Source organism: Bombus affinis, chromosome 3 (genome assembly GCF_024516045.1).
Source record: "Bombus affinis isolate iyBomAffi1 chromosome 3, iyBomAffi1.2, whole genome shotgun sequence".
In the NCBI taxonomy this organism is placed as follows: Eukaryota; Metazoa; Arthropoda; class Insecta; order Hymenoptera; family Apidae; genus Bombus; species Bombus affinis.
This window is the reverse complement of record NC_066346.1, coordinates 16,445,876-16,459,869: the sequence shown is the minus strand read 5'-3', so window position 1 is coordinate 16,459,869 and position 13,994 is coordinate 16,445,876. Positions and strand designations below refer to the sequence as shown.

The following is a 13,994-nucleotide window of genomic DNA, read 5'->3' as shown; positions in this document are numbered from 1 at the left end:
AACGACCGAACAGAAAGGAAGTCGATTGAAGAGCTTCCGTTCCAACAGCTTCGACGTGTCGACATTGCACGGAGCTAAAAGTAAGCTTAGCGGATCCTCGAAAGCCGCTATTTCGACCTTTATGGCACCGTCGAATTGGTTCACGAAGAGACACCAATCGATGTCGAAGAAGCCGGAAGATTTAGTAACGGCCTGTTTAAGTCTCAAGTTCGATAAATCGAAGGTAGTGAAGGCGGTGAAGGAAACGTTGGGTAAAAAGTCCCCTAATAGCGAGGTCAAACACAAAGTCGTATTGGACAACACTAGTGGAACCAAAGTGGACGCTCAGCTAAGTTGTATTTCTCGTTACGATATCGTTTCTTGTTTAAGAGCCATCGTAGGTGAAAGGAGGAATGCAAGAACGCACATAATACGCAAAAATCTATGGCAGATTCAAAGTACAGTACTCGTTGTGATATTCGGTAAAGATAATAAGTTCTTCTATGGAGATTTCATTTTTCAAATTATTCTCGTACAAGTACGTATTTGCATAAATAAATAACACACGGTCTCTGCGTAAATACCCAGGCCAGTTATAAACATTTCAGTTTGCCAACGATATCCCAACATGTGGGACACTCACATGCGTGCTACTTCGTGAGCGATGATAAAGGCGCTGGTCAAGCCTTCGTCTCGATTTAACGCGCACGATCTCGAAGGACCTCCTATATCTAATCGCGTCAACCATACAGCAACATCGTGATTTACGTCCTTCGAGGACAGCATCTTTCTGTTCCATTTGTTCACGTTCTCGAGAGATCGTCTGGCATCGCCACGGCGGACCTACGACAATTTATTAATATTTTCTTAATAAAAGCTAGCAAATATTACGAATATATTATATTTATTATTACATCATGCATTATATACTATATATAAATATTCGTCAATGATAATAAATATATGTGCAAGTAATCGTGTTGTTGATTGTAATCAAATGTAACTTGTAACGCTATTAGTATTTTAATCTTCCTGAAAAATGTTGAAATGTTGATTCAACAGCAGAGAAGAATAGCAGAAAAAGAAAAGTAAAAGGAATCGCAAGTGTCGTATATCAATGATATTATCATAGGTCTATAACATTAAATTAAGATTCTTAAGAGATGAAAAAGGTTTAATAGTCGATTATACAGATATTTCGGATACACGATAAATGCGAGGTTTGTCAATGATCCGTGAAAATTGTTTGTTTGGAAATTTGTTTCCAAGGGATCGTTCACGGTTGTCCAATTTAACAAAATGGAACTCGTTGCATTTTATCGATCTAGAACGTCATGCGCAGATATTTTGACCTATATAATTTATATACCATACACTGTACAGATAAGTAGAAAATAAAATAATTGACACTCGCATATGCGTATCTCAGATAGTTACTACTTTAGTTAAATGATTTAATTTAATGGAAATCGCTTACCATAACGTCTCGTTTTTCCGCGTATAAAATCATTCGTACGATCACTAGAATCATGTTGGATTCGAGCGATGGGTCCATGTAAATTGCACTGACCTAGGATTAAAATACGTACGAAAATGTAACAGGCGTTAAAACAGTATTACAGCCTTACAAATAAATTATTATTCAAAACTCTCGTAAATACATCGTATCTTATATAATTTTCCTAAAAAATTAATTTTATTCGTTATATTTATCTTAGGAAATGTACGTTATTAATATCAACAGCATTGGAAAACCAATTACCGAATGGCTGAAATTAATCGATTACAAAATTCCATTACGGATAAATTATTCGCTGAACTTTTTAAAAGATACGTGTAAGCTTTGAACAGTGTAAACAGAAAATACAGAGATACGCATAACTCTGCCCTATGTTTCCCGGTTGCTTGCGTACATATGTAGGAGGAGGTATTCTATATCTAAGTATAATAACAGAATTTCGTTTGGTATTACTTACGATGTTTAAAAGAGCCAAGATATATTGCTGTACTCGAATTCCATGAAAATCTACCACGGAGTAATCAGCAGCTATTCCAAGCTCGAGCCATCGTGGCGGCGAATCCTTAGCAGCTGGTCTTTTCTCTATGAAATGACTTATCTTAGAAATCGACTTATCTTCCACGAAATTAGAAAGTCTACTCGACTCGACTTGATAGCTTAAACGCATGATTATTAAAAGCATAAATTAATATCTACGAGCAAGTATTCGTGGAATAATTATAATGATATAAATAATTATTTCAAAAGTATAATTTCAAAAATATCAATTCGGTATCACCGTGAATTTCATCCTGCAAATTTCTTTAAAATTCTTGACAAATTTTGGTAAACGTATTCCTCCAGCAAATTTGTCTATTTTTCTATTTTTTTACATTAAATTAGGCAAGATAGATAAAGATTCGTGCAATGGACAATATACATATGTGTAATAGACAGGGAATAATAAAATAAATTAAAAACAGCGAAATATAGATGAACGTGTAGAAGATCAAGCGAGAGTGGAACGCAATAGGGAGAATAATTGTAAACCGAGTTCCTTTTAAGGCTGAAGATAAGCTATTCTTATATTACATGCTGTTATTATTACTTTTGTACACGATAGATTGCAATATCAGTACAATTTCTTTCTTTCAGTAATATTCGATGATTCGTTAATTTATTAACCGCTATATTCTACGTGGTAAGTAGAAAAGCAACGATTGTACAAGAATGGCATTTGGAAAAATATTTGACTTACTTGATAATTTGTTCCTTTGCCATTTAGGACCAGAGAAGTATCCAATTTCCTCGGGATTTGTTATTTTATATAGGTTGGGGTTGATAATCAATCTCGGATCCACTCGGATTGGTTATCACACCTTTTATTTTCTCTCTTATACAAAACACCAAATCACACAGCAAACGTCTAAACTCTCCCAATGCGTCTTAGCAATTAAGGCGTGGTCGACTCCTATGACAAAAGAGCGTCGTTAGGAGTCGTACCAACATAACCCTAGTAACCTTTTAGTAACTAGCGGTCATACCAACTGAGCATTTCTCAACAGGATTTACGTCGATCGATAATTCTTCCACTATTGTATCGTTGTATTCTGTGGAGACATCGTCTTTTTCATCGTACAGAATCAATTTCTCAGCTTCTGGGTATTCCACGTCGAAGACGTCACCCTAAAGATTATAAAATCCCTGAACATCGTGGCTTAAGGAATCGCGTTTGCTTCGTTTCGACTTTCTCTTACTTTCTTCAACTTCAAATTTATTCGATTTCCCTGTAACCGAATTATCAACGTTTTACCACGTTTGCCTGTCTTATCTTCGCTATTCTCGTTACGGATAAAATGAAAAAATAGTTGCAAAATTTCTGAAATTGTAAATACGACCAGACTGGGACGTATCAACGACATATACGGTGTCACAAAATTGTGACAAGTCAATATTCCAGTTGTTAGTTTGTTGAATTTACGCCACCGCTGATTAAACGTATCACGCTTTAATAGAAAATTCAATTTCCCAGCGGGGAAAATGGAATTTTGCGCTAATTAAAGTATTGCGCTTTTGTACAAAATTCCATTGTTTTCTGTTGCCCGCGAAAATGCAATTTTACGACGGACATTTCAGACAAATTTCCATCAGACGGCTTTCCATCCGTAAAAAAGAATGCTATCTATAAAAATGTCAATGGAAATTGATCAAAGTAACGTCAAACAAACCCGTTTAAACAGCGAGGTAAATAGACCAATTGCTTTTAACAAAACCTGTATCGTTGCTCTTAACCGTTTCACTTTTAAATATCAATCGGCGCTGTTCCTCATTAAAATTTCGATTTAAATCGAACGAGAAATACAGCGTAACACTTGGAATTTTCTATCGTTTCTCAACCATACTTCGAACATTTACGTCGCATTCTTCGATTCATAGGATCGCGATGTTGGATTCTTCGATTTCGATACAAAAACGTTTCACAGCTTTCGACGCGGGCAATTTAATTAAGAGAACAAATAATTTGTTTATAAACTGCCAATTACGTGCCTTGAATTTCCGATATATGCAATAAATTTCATTGCTACTTGACCTAAGTGGGTCATAAAGTTGCAACCGTGTAAACCGTGCCACGTAATTTTATTGCATTCAATTTTCCACGTTTCCAACAATTTATCAAATTAGAATTTATCCGCGCATCGTACGAAATTTTTCATAAAAATTGATTAATAATAGTAGATATATAGCTCCTCGTATTCGTAAAACAGATTTTTAATCTGTAAACAACGAGTCGTGGTAATTACGATACGATCGATTTTCAACTTAGCAAAATTTGTTTCCATTTAACATTCACATCCAGATTGTATTTCCTTTGTAATAAATTAATTATATAATTAAATAAATTTATTATTCGAACCGATATTCAGATACAGTTCGAGTATACTTGATAAATTTTCAGACTCGATTCTCCAAGTCGAAAATGAGAACGTTTTATCCTATACTTTTTCTTCATTTTTCCACAAGGATTCGCGTTGTTCTCGCTTTCAGACGTTGTTCCGTTGCATCCTGTATATACTGTATATACTTGCATCCTGTATAGACAAATTGTAAGGAGTTGATTTACAGACAAGAAGAAGAAGAAGAAGGAAGAACTTTATATAATGTTCGTCAACGGACGTTTCTTTACAGAATTACAAACGAGTATCGTTCGTACGAAACAGGTAACGACGCGTTTTCCATCGCAGCGTGCAAAAGTTCGCTGTATTATCGCGTCAGCGCAGTTGCATGCTTTTTATCATGCGACAACAAGCCCGTGTCGTTAATAGCTACAATAATGATACAATGAATAATTATTATCTGGTATGTTTGATTGGTCGTTGGAGAACGTTGTCCGTGTGCTCGGATAGAAGCCTGACATCGATCAACGATGGGAGTAATACGATCTCGTACACACAGTTGCTAACAATTCGATCGAGTTGCAAAAACCGCGTGTTTTTACTCGTTGCGCTAGTTGTTCACGCGAACTCGCATCTCCAGAATAAACCTTCCGTTTTACAGTTGCGAAACCATAAATACAGAAAAGAAAACGCAGTTCTTGAAACTCTGACGAAACGCTGATAATACGGTCAATTGTCGCGTGCTGTGAAATGGAAAATTCGTCGTTACTTGTTTCATACGTACGATACTTGTTTGTAACTGTGGAAAAACGCGTTTATTGCCCAGCTTCGTACGACATGTTTTTCGGTAAATATTTACAAAGCGGACAATCTCGCCATATTCAACGGCTTTGAAATATGTTTGCCAAGGCTAATATTCCGAACAACTTTTTCCTGTAATACTCTTTACCGTCGCTCTGCTTTCCGCGATATCCGCAGCAATTTCTGTCTCGACGACAGCGATGATTTCGTAGTTTCGCTTTTCTCGATATCACTGCTAAAGCTTTTCCTACCTCGAATAACGACGCAAAGCTTCGTATGAATCGTATCTATCCTGTTACTTGATACGCGAATTTAATTCACGGTAGCCTCAGTGATGTTTCTTTCCTGTGCGAGTTGAAAATGATTATCAGAAATGCATATATATGTCGGGTTGGCGTTAAGATTAGAGTTAGGGTTAAAGGCGTGAAACGAATCCCTATTGGCGCTAGACGTGATCATTATGCAATAGAGGAGATATTTACTAGTGCAAATATGACTATGATGGAATTGGACAAGTAATCGCGATAATTAGATACTCGAGAAGCTAATGACAATGATCCTAGGCTCAATAACGAATCCGCGGTCAAAGGGATGACGAACTTTACCCTTCGTTAGCGTCTAAGTTACACTGTACGTTAGAGAAAGGGGCAATTATTACGTATACGAAAGACAGGTCGATTACTGATGAGATCGCACTAGAGAGTGACTCTCCGTCGCGGTGACGCTGTCGAAGAAAACTATGATGGGTGTGCCTAAGGGCACGAGATCATCGGATTCGCGGAGAAAAGTCTTCGTTCGAAGGGTGAGGGAAATTGACGTTGCTGTTAATTGGTCAATTTCCATGTTGGTGGTTAGAGAAAGATATTAGCTGTCCTTGGGGAAAGTTGCTAGCGAGAAGCGTCGTTCGTGGAAGGATAGATTTCTCTTATCTTCCCGTAGTTGGGGCACAGGCCATTTGTCTATTTGAGAGACTTTGTGTAATTGAAATTTAATATTCGTAGCGGGTCCTCGCCCAGCTAAACATATACTGTGAAGATGCGTTGGCATCTGGCAATCGTCTTACCCGAAGGACAAAGTCTGCGTGTGGCGAGCCACGGGACAGAAATCGTTGAAATGTTTACCGTCTTGCCCTGTCCCAAGTATTTCTTTTAAGGAGAGCTATAGAATTACTTCATGCCTTTGTTAGACAAAACGTTCATCCCTTTGACCGCGGCTACGTTCGGCGACTGATTGTCGCCTCGAGTCCGAGCTCACTATCATAAATCTCAAATAAATACAGTCGGATCGAATGACAACAGTTTCTTAATACGGCTATGGTGAAATCTAAATTACAATACTAGGGGTCTTCCCAAAGTTCCAAAGGGAAGGTTCCGGTGTTCTTTCATCTCCGACATATATATATGTCCGACATCTCCGACATATATATGTAAGGCTCCGACACCGGAGCCTTCCGTTGAAACCGGGGAAAAACCCCTAATATTGTAGTTTGGATTTCACCATAGCCGTAGTTAAACAATCACCGTCCTTCAGCCCGATTGTAATTGCCTGCAATCTATGAGAATGAGTTTGGGTTCGAGGTGACAACCAGTCACCGAACGTAGCCGCGGTCAAGGGACGAACGTTTTTCTAACAAAGTCATGAAAAAGTCTATAGCCCTCCATAAAAAGAAATAGTTGTAACGGCACTTGACAGTAAGCATACTAACGGTTTCTGTCTCATGGCTCGTCATAAGCAGACCCTATTCTATGGGTAGGTCGATTGCCGGTTGTCGAGACATATTCGCAAAACATCGACCCGTCATAAACCTTAAACCTTGATTAACGAAAATAGGCAAACAGTCTTTTCCGTGAAGGACACTTCCAAAGACTGACTAATTAACAACAACGGCAATTTCCCTCACTCTCTGAACGAAGACTTGTCTCCACGAATATAAAAGACCTGGTGTCGCTAGAGAGTGGGGCAGTTTTTCCTAGACAGTGTCATCGTGAGAGCTTCGAGTACGATTTCATCGACTAAGATATCATTTCGATAGAGTGCTTACTTCGCGGGCTAACTGAGAGTACCACCTAGGCGTTGCCTACGAGTAAAGAATAAAAGAGTCCCGTGGACTGCGGATTCGTTTCGAACCTAAGGTCATTATCACTAGTGCTACGAGTGCCTAATCTTGTTAATAAGTCTGTGCTAATAAACTCTCCATCGTATCACGGCAATGGCCAACCCTAATGAAAATTCATTAAACGCCCATCTCCTTAATCCTGACTTCTATCCGACATATATATAAATGTACGGACATCAACGTCCGAGACGTTCGTCCATGCCAAACGGTAACGCGTACAGGAAACATTTGTTCAAAATGACTTTGACTTTAGCTATATTTTCAAATTGGAATTAGCTAATGGTCGTTCGCTTTGTAAATGATTATTTCTTTTTCTTCTTTTTGCCTGCAGATTAAGCCCTTCCTGTTTGACGGTTTAAATTTATTAAATTAAATTTATTAAACCGAATATATATATATTCGTTTGTGCTACGATTACTCTCATACTCTATGTATGGTATTATCATATCGACGCTATCAGTTCTTACAGTATCACGATCAGAGTCAATTTTAGAATAGAAGAAGCAATTAACGGCGGATCGCAAAGTAAGAAGCTTATAACATAATTGGCAAGGAAGTCGGTAAATCGATCAACCAATCACCTACATCCAACCGTCTAACGAAAGATGAAAAGCCATCGCGATAACGATCCTTCTCACCTGCAGGATTTTCCGGATTCACAGACACGAAGCTCGAATTATTCCTGATCGACCACCACTTTTCGTTTTTCGGCTGAAACATCACATGCTGGCCATTCGTCAGCGGCTGAACGAAGAACGATCTCTGCCCGATCAACATCAAGGCGTACACTTCTTCTTCGCATATCGTCACGACGACGAAGGAACTCGCGTCTCCTTCCAAGCTGCCTTGTCGAAGATCGCAGTTCGCCTTGGCGTTACGTCGCTCGGACTTGGTTTTACCCTGGCGCACCCAATTCACGGTGAAATTCGACGACAGTATCAATGGATCGTTGGCCATGGTCCTTAAGGTCCAGTTTCTGATCTCGAGGAACACCGGCTCTTGGTGAAGATACTCGCGCCAAGTTTCTCGGTATTCGTGGGTCGATCTTTTGTTCCGCGCGCTCTCATTCGGGATCACTCGAGGGTAAACGATCTCGTACTCCTGCAAGCTTTGCAGAAAGTCGCTCATTCGCGACTTAGTAGCGATCGTGCCGAGCAGCCACGTGGCGAGGAGAAAACTGGGAAGTTTCGATCGCGTCATGTCTCGCGCGCTTTGATCGAAATTTCAATAGGATTTTCTGGCTACCCAAAACTCGCCAGGCATGCTCGTTCACTCGCAGACGTAGTTATCGCGATGAAAGCAGCTAATTCGCAGACCCGATATTCTCATTTCATTTCGCCGGTTCGTAACGCGTTCGAAACGCCGTGTCATATAGACGCGGATGCGACGATACTCTCGCGTTCTAACATTTTCAATGTCTCGCGCTTCATCACGTAGCTCGCGCGGAAGTAATACGAAGGTGAATCGTTGGTTTTAATACACAGGGTGTTGTTTAATCGATCGAAAAAATGGAAAAGGGACGGATTCTACGGTACACCAGAGATGAAATGAAATCATAGAATGCAGTGGTTTTGTAGGTAGTGTTTTATCGAAAAGATTAACCGTGAATATTTGCTCGACCTATTTATACCAAATTGATACAGAATCTTAAATTACAGACGAATCTTTCTCAATTTCCTTCGATCATCCTCTCTAGGCGTACGAAACTGCCTCGTTGAATTCGAACGTTTCTCGATTTCCTTCGACGTCTTTCAATTTCTTCTTTTTTCAATCGCCGTTCGCCTTCTCAAAGCTGTCTTCGAACAGAATTCTTAGAACGACTTCCAATTCCTTTCGATTCGTCCAATCGTTTAGCTTTACGAAACTGTTTCGCTAAACTCCTTTTTCCACTGTACTTGCGTATCGTAACAAATTCGTCGGCGGTAACTCGCGTCGATTAACGATTCACCACCAGTAAAGTAACCGGGAATGCAGCAAACTAGTAGTCGGTAGAACGAAGCGGAACGTAAGTGGAGTGAGCGATAAGAGCGATCGCGACAATCGTACGCCTCGCCGTGCGATTCCCACGCGAACGAATCATCAAATTCGAGCCAAAGATTCTCACTAACTCGAAGATTCGCGCCAGTATTTTCCACGCGCGCGTCACAGAAATTCGAACGACTTTCGCGAAAAGGACGGAAGGATAAGACGATCGATCGGATCTCGGGTCGATCGCGATACCCCCGGACAGAAGGTTTCGACGAAAAAGTGGAGTAGACGCGACGAAGGAGCGTCGTGCAGCAACTGGTGGCCAATTTATTCACCACGTGCCGTAGGAATTTAATTTTCTTTCGCGCAAGAACGATCCACCATCGGAGAAAGTAGAATATATTTAATTTCGATCTCGTGTCGATCGCGACGTTCCGGATGGAACGTTTCGCCGAAGAGGTGGAATAAACGCGACGAAGGAGCGTCGTGCAGCAACCGGTGGCCAATTTTTCCACCACGTGGCACCACATGGAAATTTAAACGTTTCCCATGAAAATGATGCACCATCGGTGAAAGTAAAATACGATAATTAATCGGTCGTCGAGTCGAACGTGATATTCCGGATAAAATTTTTCGATGAAAAAAGTGGAGTAAACGCGACGAACGAGCTTCGTGCTACGACTGGCAGCCACATGGACGGATGAACGCGGCTGGAAACGCACGCGAGTGCAGCGGCGAACTGTGCGTAAGAGTAAGAGCGAACGCGAGACTGGAAAAAGCACCAGCGCTTACCGCCCACTGAAGTTCTAGTAATGGCAGCTTTATGTGCAATCACCGAGAAACGAGGATGCTGGCGAACGCATTGTTCGACCCCGACCGAGACGATTTAACAAGGGCCGAGGATTTCATCTTGAACGTTGCTCTTGTCACGACCGGCATACTTCAAATCCGATGGACCGATGATGGAGATAGAGATGTGGCGGCCTTGGCGACAATGTATATCGCCGAAGTGCCTAATGAGTCACCTGTATCCTAACGGTCCTTCCACCGAATGTCCTAGAAGTGTGACAACGGTCACGTACGCCTACAGGGTAGTGGGGATATTGAGGGATGACAAACAAAGAAGAAATAGATGTTACCGAAAGTCAAATTGTAAGAGCTTCAGTCTTGGAAAGTCACGGCTGGAGCTCAGAACAAAATCGCAGTCAGTGTAAATTCAGAATACAAGAAATAAATTCTCTTGTTTTTTTTTTTTGTTACCTTAATTTTTTCCTTTCGTTCGAGCCCCCTGTTTTTTATTTTACGTGACATTTTTGGCGATTACTGCCAGGATAGTGAAAAGTGTTTGTTCGGAAACCAAAAGACATTCATCCTCTACGGAAGATAGAATTATTTGGGACTACGGTCATCCGCAACAACGAAGTAACTATCACGAACCGAGTGAAGTGACAAAGGAAGGTAAACTGGATTCCTTCGTACGTTACCGTGAAAGAAAATCTAGCTTCAGTAGCCAAGACTCATCTTCGTCCTAAAGCAGGAAGATGTCTAAGACAAACGAATCTCAAACTTCTACCTCAACGGATCCAACGTTGCGAACAATATTGGATAGTATTCAAAAACAGCAAGAGAGTATTGCCCGTTTACAGGAGGATATGTTACGTTTGTCTATGCAAAGCGACGAAACAAATAGATACAGGGTAGCAGAATTCGGAAGTCTTAGGAGAACCGTCGCAGAGCTACGGACTGGGTTCGGATCCCTTGCGACTGATGATTCTGATTCCATCATTACCGAAAGCAACGAAAGTAAATCGACGGCGATTAATCGCACCGGGAGTACGGTTAGGGCACGCGAACCGACCGGGTTAACGATTCCAGGCATCCCACCTGCGCACATCGACACCGAACAACCCGAGGTTGAAGAAAGAGGCTATTTTCCACCCGCTCTTTCCACTCTACGAGTTAAGGATGCAATACGTTGTATTCCAATGCTCAACGGAGACGATGACGTAGGTGTGGAAGAATTCATCAAAGAAGTGAGCAGTATGAAAGACCGTTGCATGGAGCAAGATTTATTGCTAAAAGCAATAAAGGCAGAAAAAATCGTAGGAAAAGCAGCTCAAAGTATCCGCAACATCCCCATTGAGTGCTACAGTGATCTGTACAACGCACTGAGGAACAATGTGGCAGCTCAAGTGACTTCGGAAGAATATCGGGAACAATTAAAAGAGTTGAGACAGGGACGGGAAGTATCAGTGCAGAGTTTTAATATTCGGTTCAGAAGAATACTCAACCGTTTACTGTACGCAGTAACCAACGAGTACCCACAACCACTTCTACGCAAGCTAATGATCGAAGAAACTACAAAGAAGACTGTCCGTGTGTACCTAAAGGGACTCAGGCGCGACATAGGCCGAACATTATTAATCATTGAACCCGTGAATCTTGATGAAGCTGAAAAGAAAGCAGCCGACTTAGAACGCTATTCACGAGAAGAACGGCAAGCCAATTGGTCAAGTAGTCGCTTGCCTTCCGCTAGTAATCGCCTCAACAATCAATCAATGCAGGTTTTTTTTCTTTTTTTTTTTTACTTAATAGAATATTTACAATCAATTCTCGTTGAGAATTTTCAGTAACTTAATTTGGCAATGATACAATGACATGGATTATAATAGCATTATATTGTTGGTTCTAGTAGGACTAAGGATTTAATCTAGTGGGTATTTTCTTTTTAGTCTGCGGATCTGGTCCGTCTTGTCCAGTAGTTGGGTGACTAGTGGGCTGTGGTGGTTGTTGACTCTTGTGTTATATCTGCTTCTGGACTTGTGTATTTCATCTTTGACTGTAGGTATCTTGAGGTTACGGTGGATTGTTTCGTTGGTAACATACCAGGGTGCATTTAATAGGGATCTTAGCGTTTTCGATTGGAAGCGTTGGAGTATTTCAATGTTGAAGTTACTTGCTGTTCCCCATAGTTGGATTCCGTAGGTCCAGACAGGTTTTATTACGGCCTTGTAGAGGGTTATTTTGTTCTGTATGTTTAGTTTGGAGCGTCAGCCCGTGAGCCAACAGAATTTTCTTAGTTTTTCCTTTAGTTGGTTTGTTTTTTCTGAGATATGTTTTTTCCAAGTTAGCCTCCTGTCCAGGGTCATGCCCAGGTATCTTACGGAGTCCTTGCTTGGGATTATTGCGTTGTTAATGGTGACCTGGGGGCAGGTTTGTTTTCGGAGCGTGAAGGTTACATGGGAGGATTTTTTTTCGTTTATTTTAAAACCCCATTTTTGGAACCACTTTTCCATGGAGTCGAAACTTCGCTGGAGAGTGGATGAGGCAATTGCCGGGTCTGCGTGGGTAGCTAATAGTGCTGTGTCGTCGGCAAATGTTGCTATTGTTACCTCGTTTGATATGGGTAAGTCGGCAGTGTAGATGGAGAACAGTAGGGGTCCGAGGACACTACCTTGTGGTATGCCAGATTCTATTGGGAATGTTGCGGAAGTGGCGTCTAGACATTTAACTATGAATTGTCTGTTGGTTAGGTAGGATTTTAAGATGGAGTAGTATGGGTGGGGTAGTATTTTTTTAAGCTTGTAGAGTAGCCCTTCATGCCATACTTTATCGAATGCCTGTTGGATGTCTAGGAATACCGCTGAACAGTATTTTTTCTTTTCAAGGGTTTGGCTGATCATGTGGGTTATGCGGTGGATTTACTCTACTGTTGAGTGTTGTTTTCGGAAGCCGAATTGGTGATCTGGGAGAGTTTTCAATTCTTCTAGGAGTGGAAGGAGACGATTCGTGAGCATCCTCTCGAATAGTTTAGACAGGGTAGGTAAGAGACTGATTGGGCGATAGGAACTGGTTTCATATATTGGTTTACCGGGTTTGGGGATGAGGGTGATTAGTGAGATTTTCCACGCCTTAGGAAAGTGTTCAAGGCGGAGGATGGCGTTAAAGATTGATGCGATGAGTGCAATCCCTTTTATGGGAAGTTCCTTGATTGCTTTATTTCCTATTAGGTCGTGACCTGCTGCTTTCTTGGGGTTTAGGCGACTGATTGCTTCTATGATCTCTGCAGAAGTGAAGGGTTCAATAGGAGGGGACATTTGGAAGGGAGTGTGCAGGTATTCGGTGACGTCCGCTGCAGCTATGGAGGAATGGGGTTGAAATACTTCAGTCAAGTGTTCAGCAAATAGGTTGGCTTTTTCTATAGGGCTACGCGCCCATCCACCCTGCGGACAGCGGATTGGAGGTATTATTTGTGGGGGGCGCGTGAGTTTCCTGGAGGCTTTCCATAGTGAGTAGTTTGAGTCGGCTGTGGGGGGGATCAAATGATGGCGGCAAGCCATCAGAACGGACACGTGCACGTGCACGTCGCTCCGTAGGCATAACCGAAGTATCTGGGTAAATTAAAGAATTCGGGCGGAAAAGTGCACGGAAGTGAAGTTTCTAGTGCTCCGGAATGAGTGGGAATACAAGAAATAGGGGAGCTCGCTGGTATAGAAGCGAGAGAAACGATTGAAAGTGCTGTGTGTGAAAAGTGAGGTTAAGGGCAGAGCGGAGGCCATCTTGGGTCGCGCGACCGAAGCGCCACCGTGCGGGCTACCTGGGTAACCAAGGAGTGGTGGAGAGCGCCCCCGTGGAGGGCCAGTCAAAACTCCCCGCGTCGCACAGTGATAGTGACATTGCTAGTTTTAGAAATATCCGGTCATCAGTCATACGACTGGCGACTTTACGACGACATCGG

The 13,994-nt window shown here is 41.6% G+C and overlaps 4 protein-coding genes across 17 annotated transcripts in view; 1 reads left to right on the top strand and 3 right to left on the bottom strand.

Moving 5' to 3' along the window:
- The window catches only part of LOC126914740 (uncharacterized), a 100,078-nt gene extending 89,207 nt beyond the window's left edge, over positions 1–10,871 (bottom strand). Inside the window, exons 1-2 of the mRNA XM_050719126.1 lie at positions 10,396–10,871; positions 10,092–10,312 (exon numbers count right to left, since the gene is read on the bottom strand). The gene's annotated coding sequence lies outside the window, so the exon portion shown is untranslated. The remainder of the gene's footprint in view (positions 1–10,091; positions 10,313–10,395) is intronic.
- LOC126914696 (uncharacterized) overlaps positions 1–13,994 on the bottom strand; it is a 733,243-nt gene that overhangs the window by 239,233 nt on the left and 480,016 nt on the right. The window lies entirely within an intron of this gene.
- LOC126914788 (uncharacterized) overlaps positions 1–13,994 on the top strand; it is a 415,880-nt gene that overhangs the window by 350,426 nt on the left and 51,460 nt on the right. The gene's annotated exons all lie outside the window — the stretch shown is intronic.
- On the bottom strand, positions 2,736–8,249 carry LOC126914785 (uncharacterized). Its single transcript, XM_050719201.1, has 2 exons — positions 7,927–8,249; positions 2,736–3,264 (listed from the first exon to the last, which is right to left on the bottom strand). The coding sequence occupies exons 1-2, from the start codon at positions 8,243–8,245 to the stop codon at positions 3,164–3,166; spliced, it is 420 nt and encodes a 139-aa protein (XP_050575158.1). The 5' UTR covers positions 8,246–8,249; the 3' UTR covers positions 2,736–3,163.

Bases quoted from the DNA above. Each gene is read 5' to 3' on its own strand.
- LOC126914785 (XM_050719201.1), bottom strand. From the start codon at position 8,245: ATGGCCAACGATCCATTGATACTGTCGTCGAATTTCACCGTGAATTGG. The intron at 3,265-7,926 runs GTGAGAAGGATC...ATTCGGTTACAG, and splicing joins GAATCCGGAAAATCCTGCAG to GGAAATCGAATAAATTTGAA.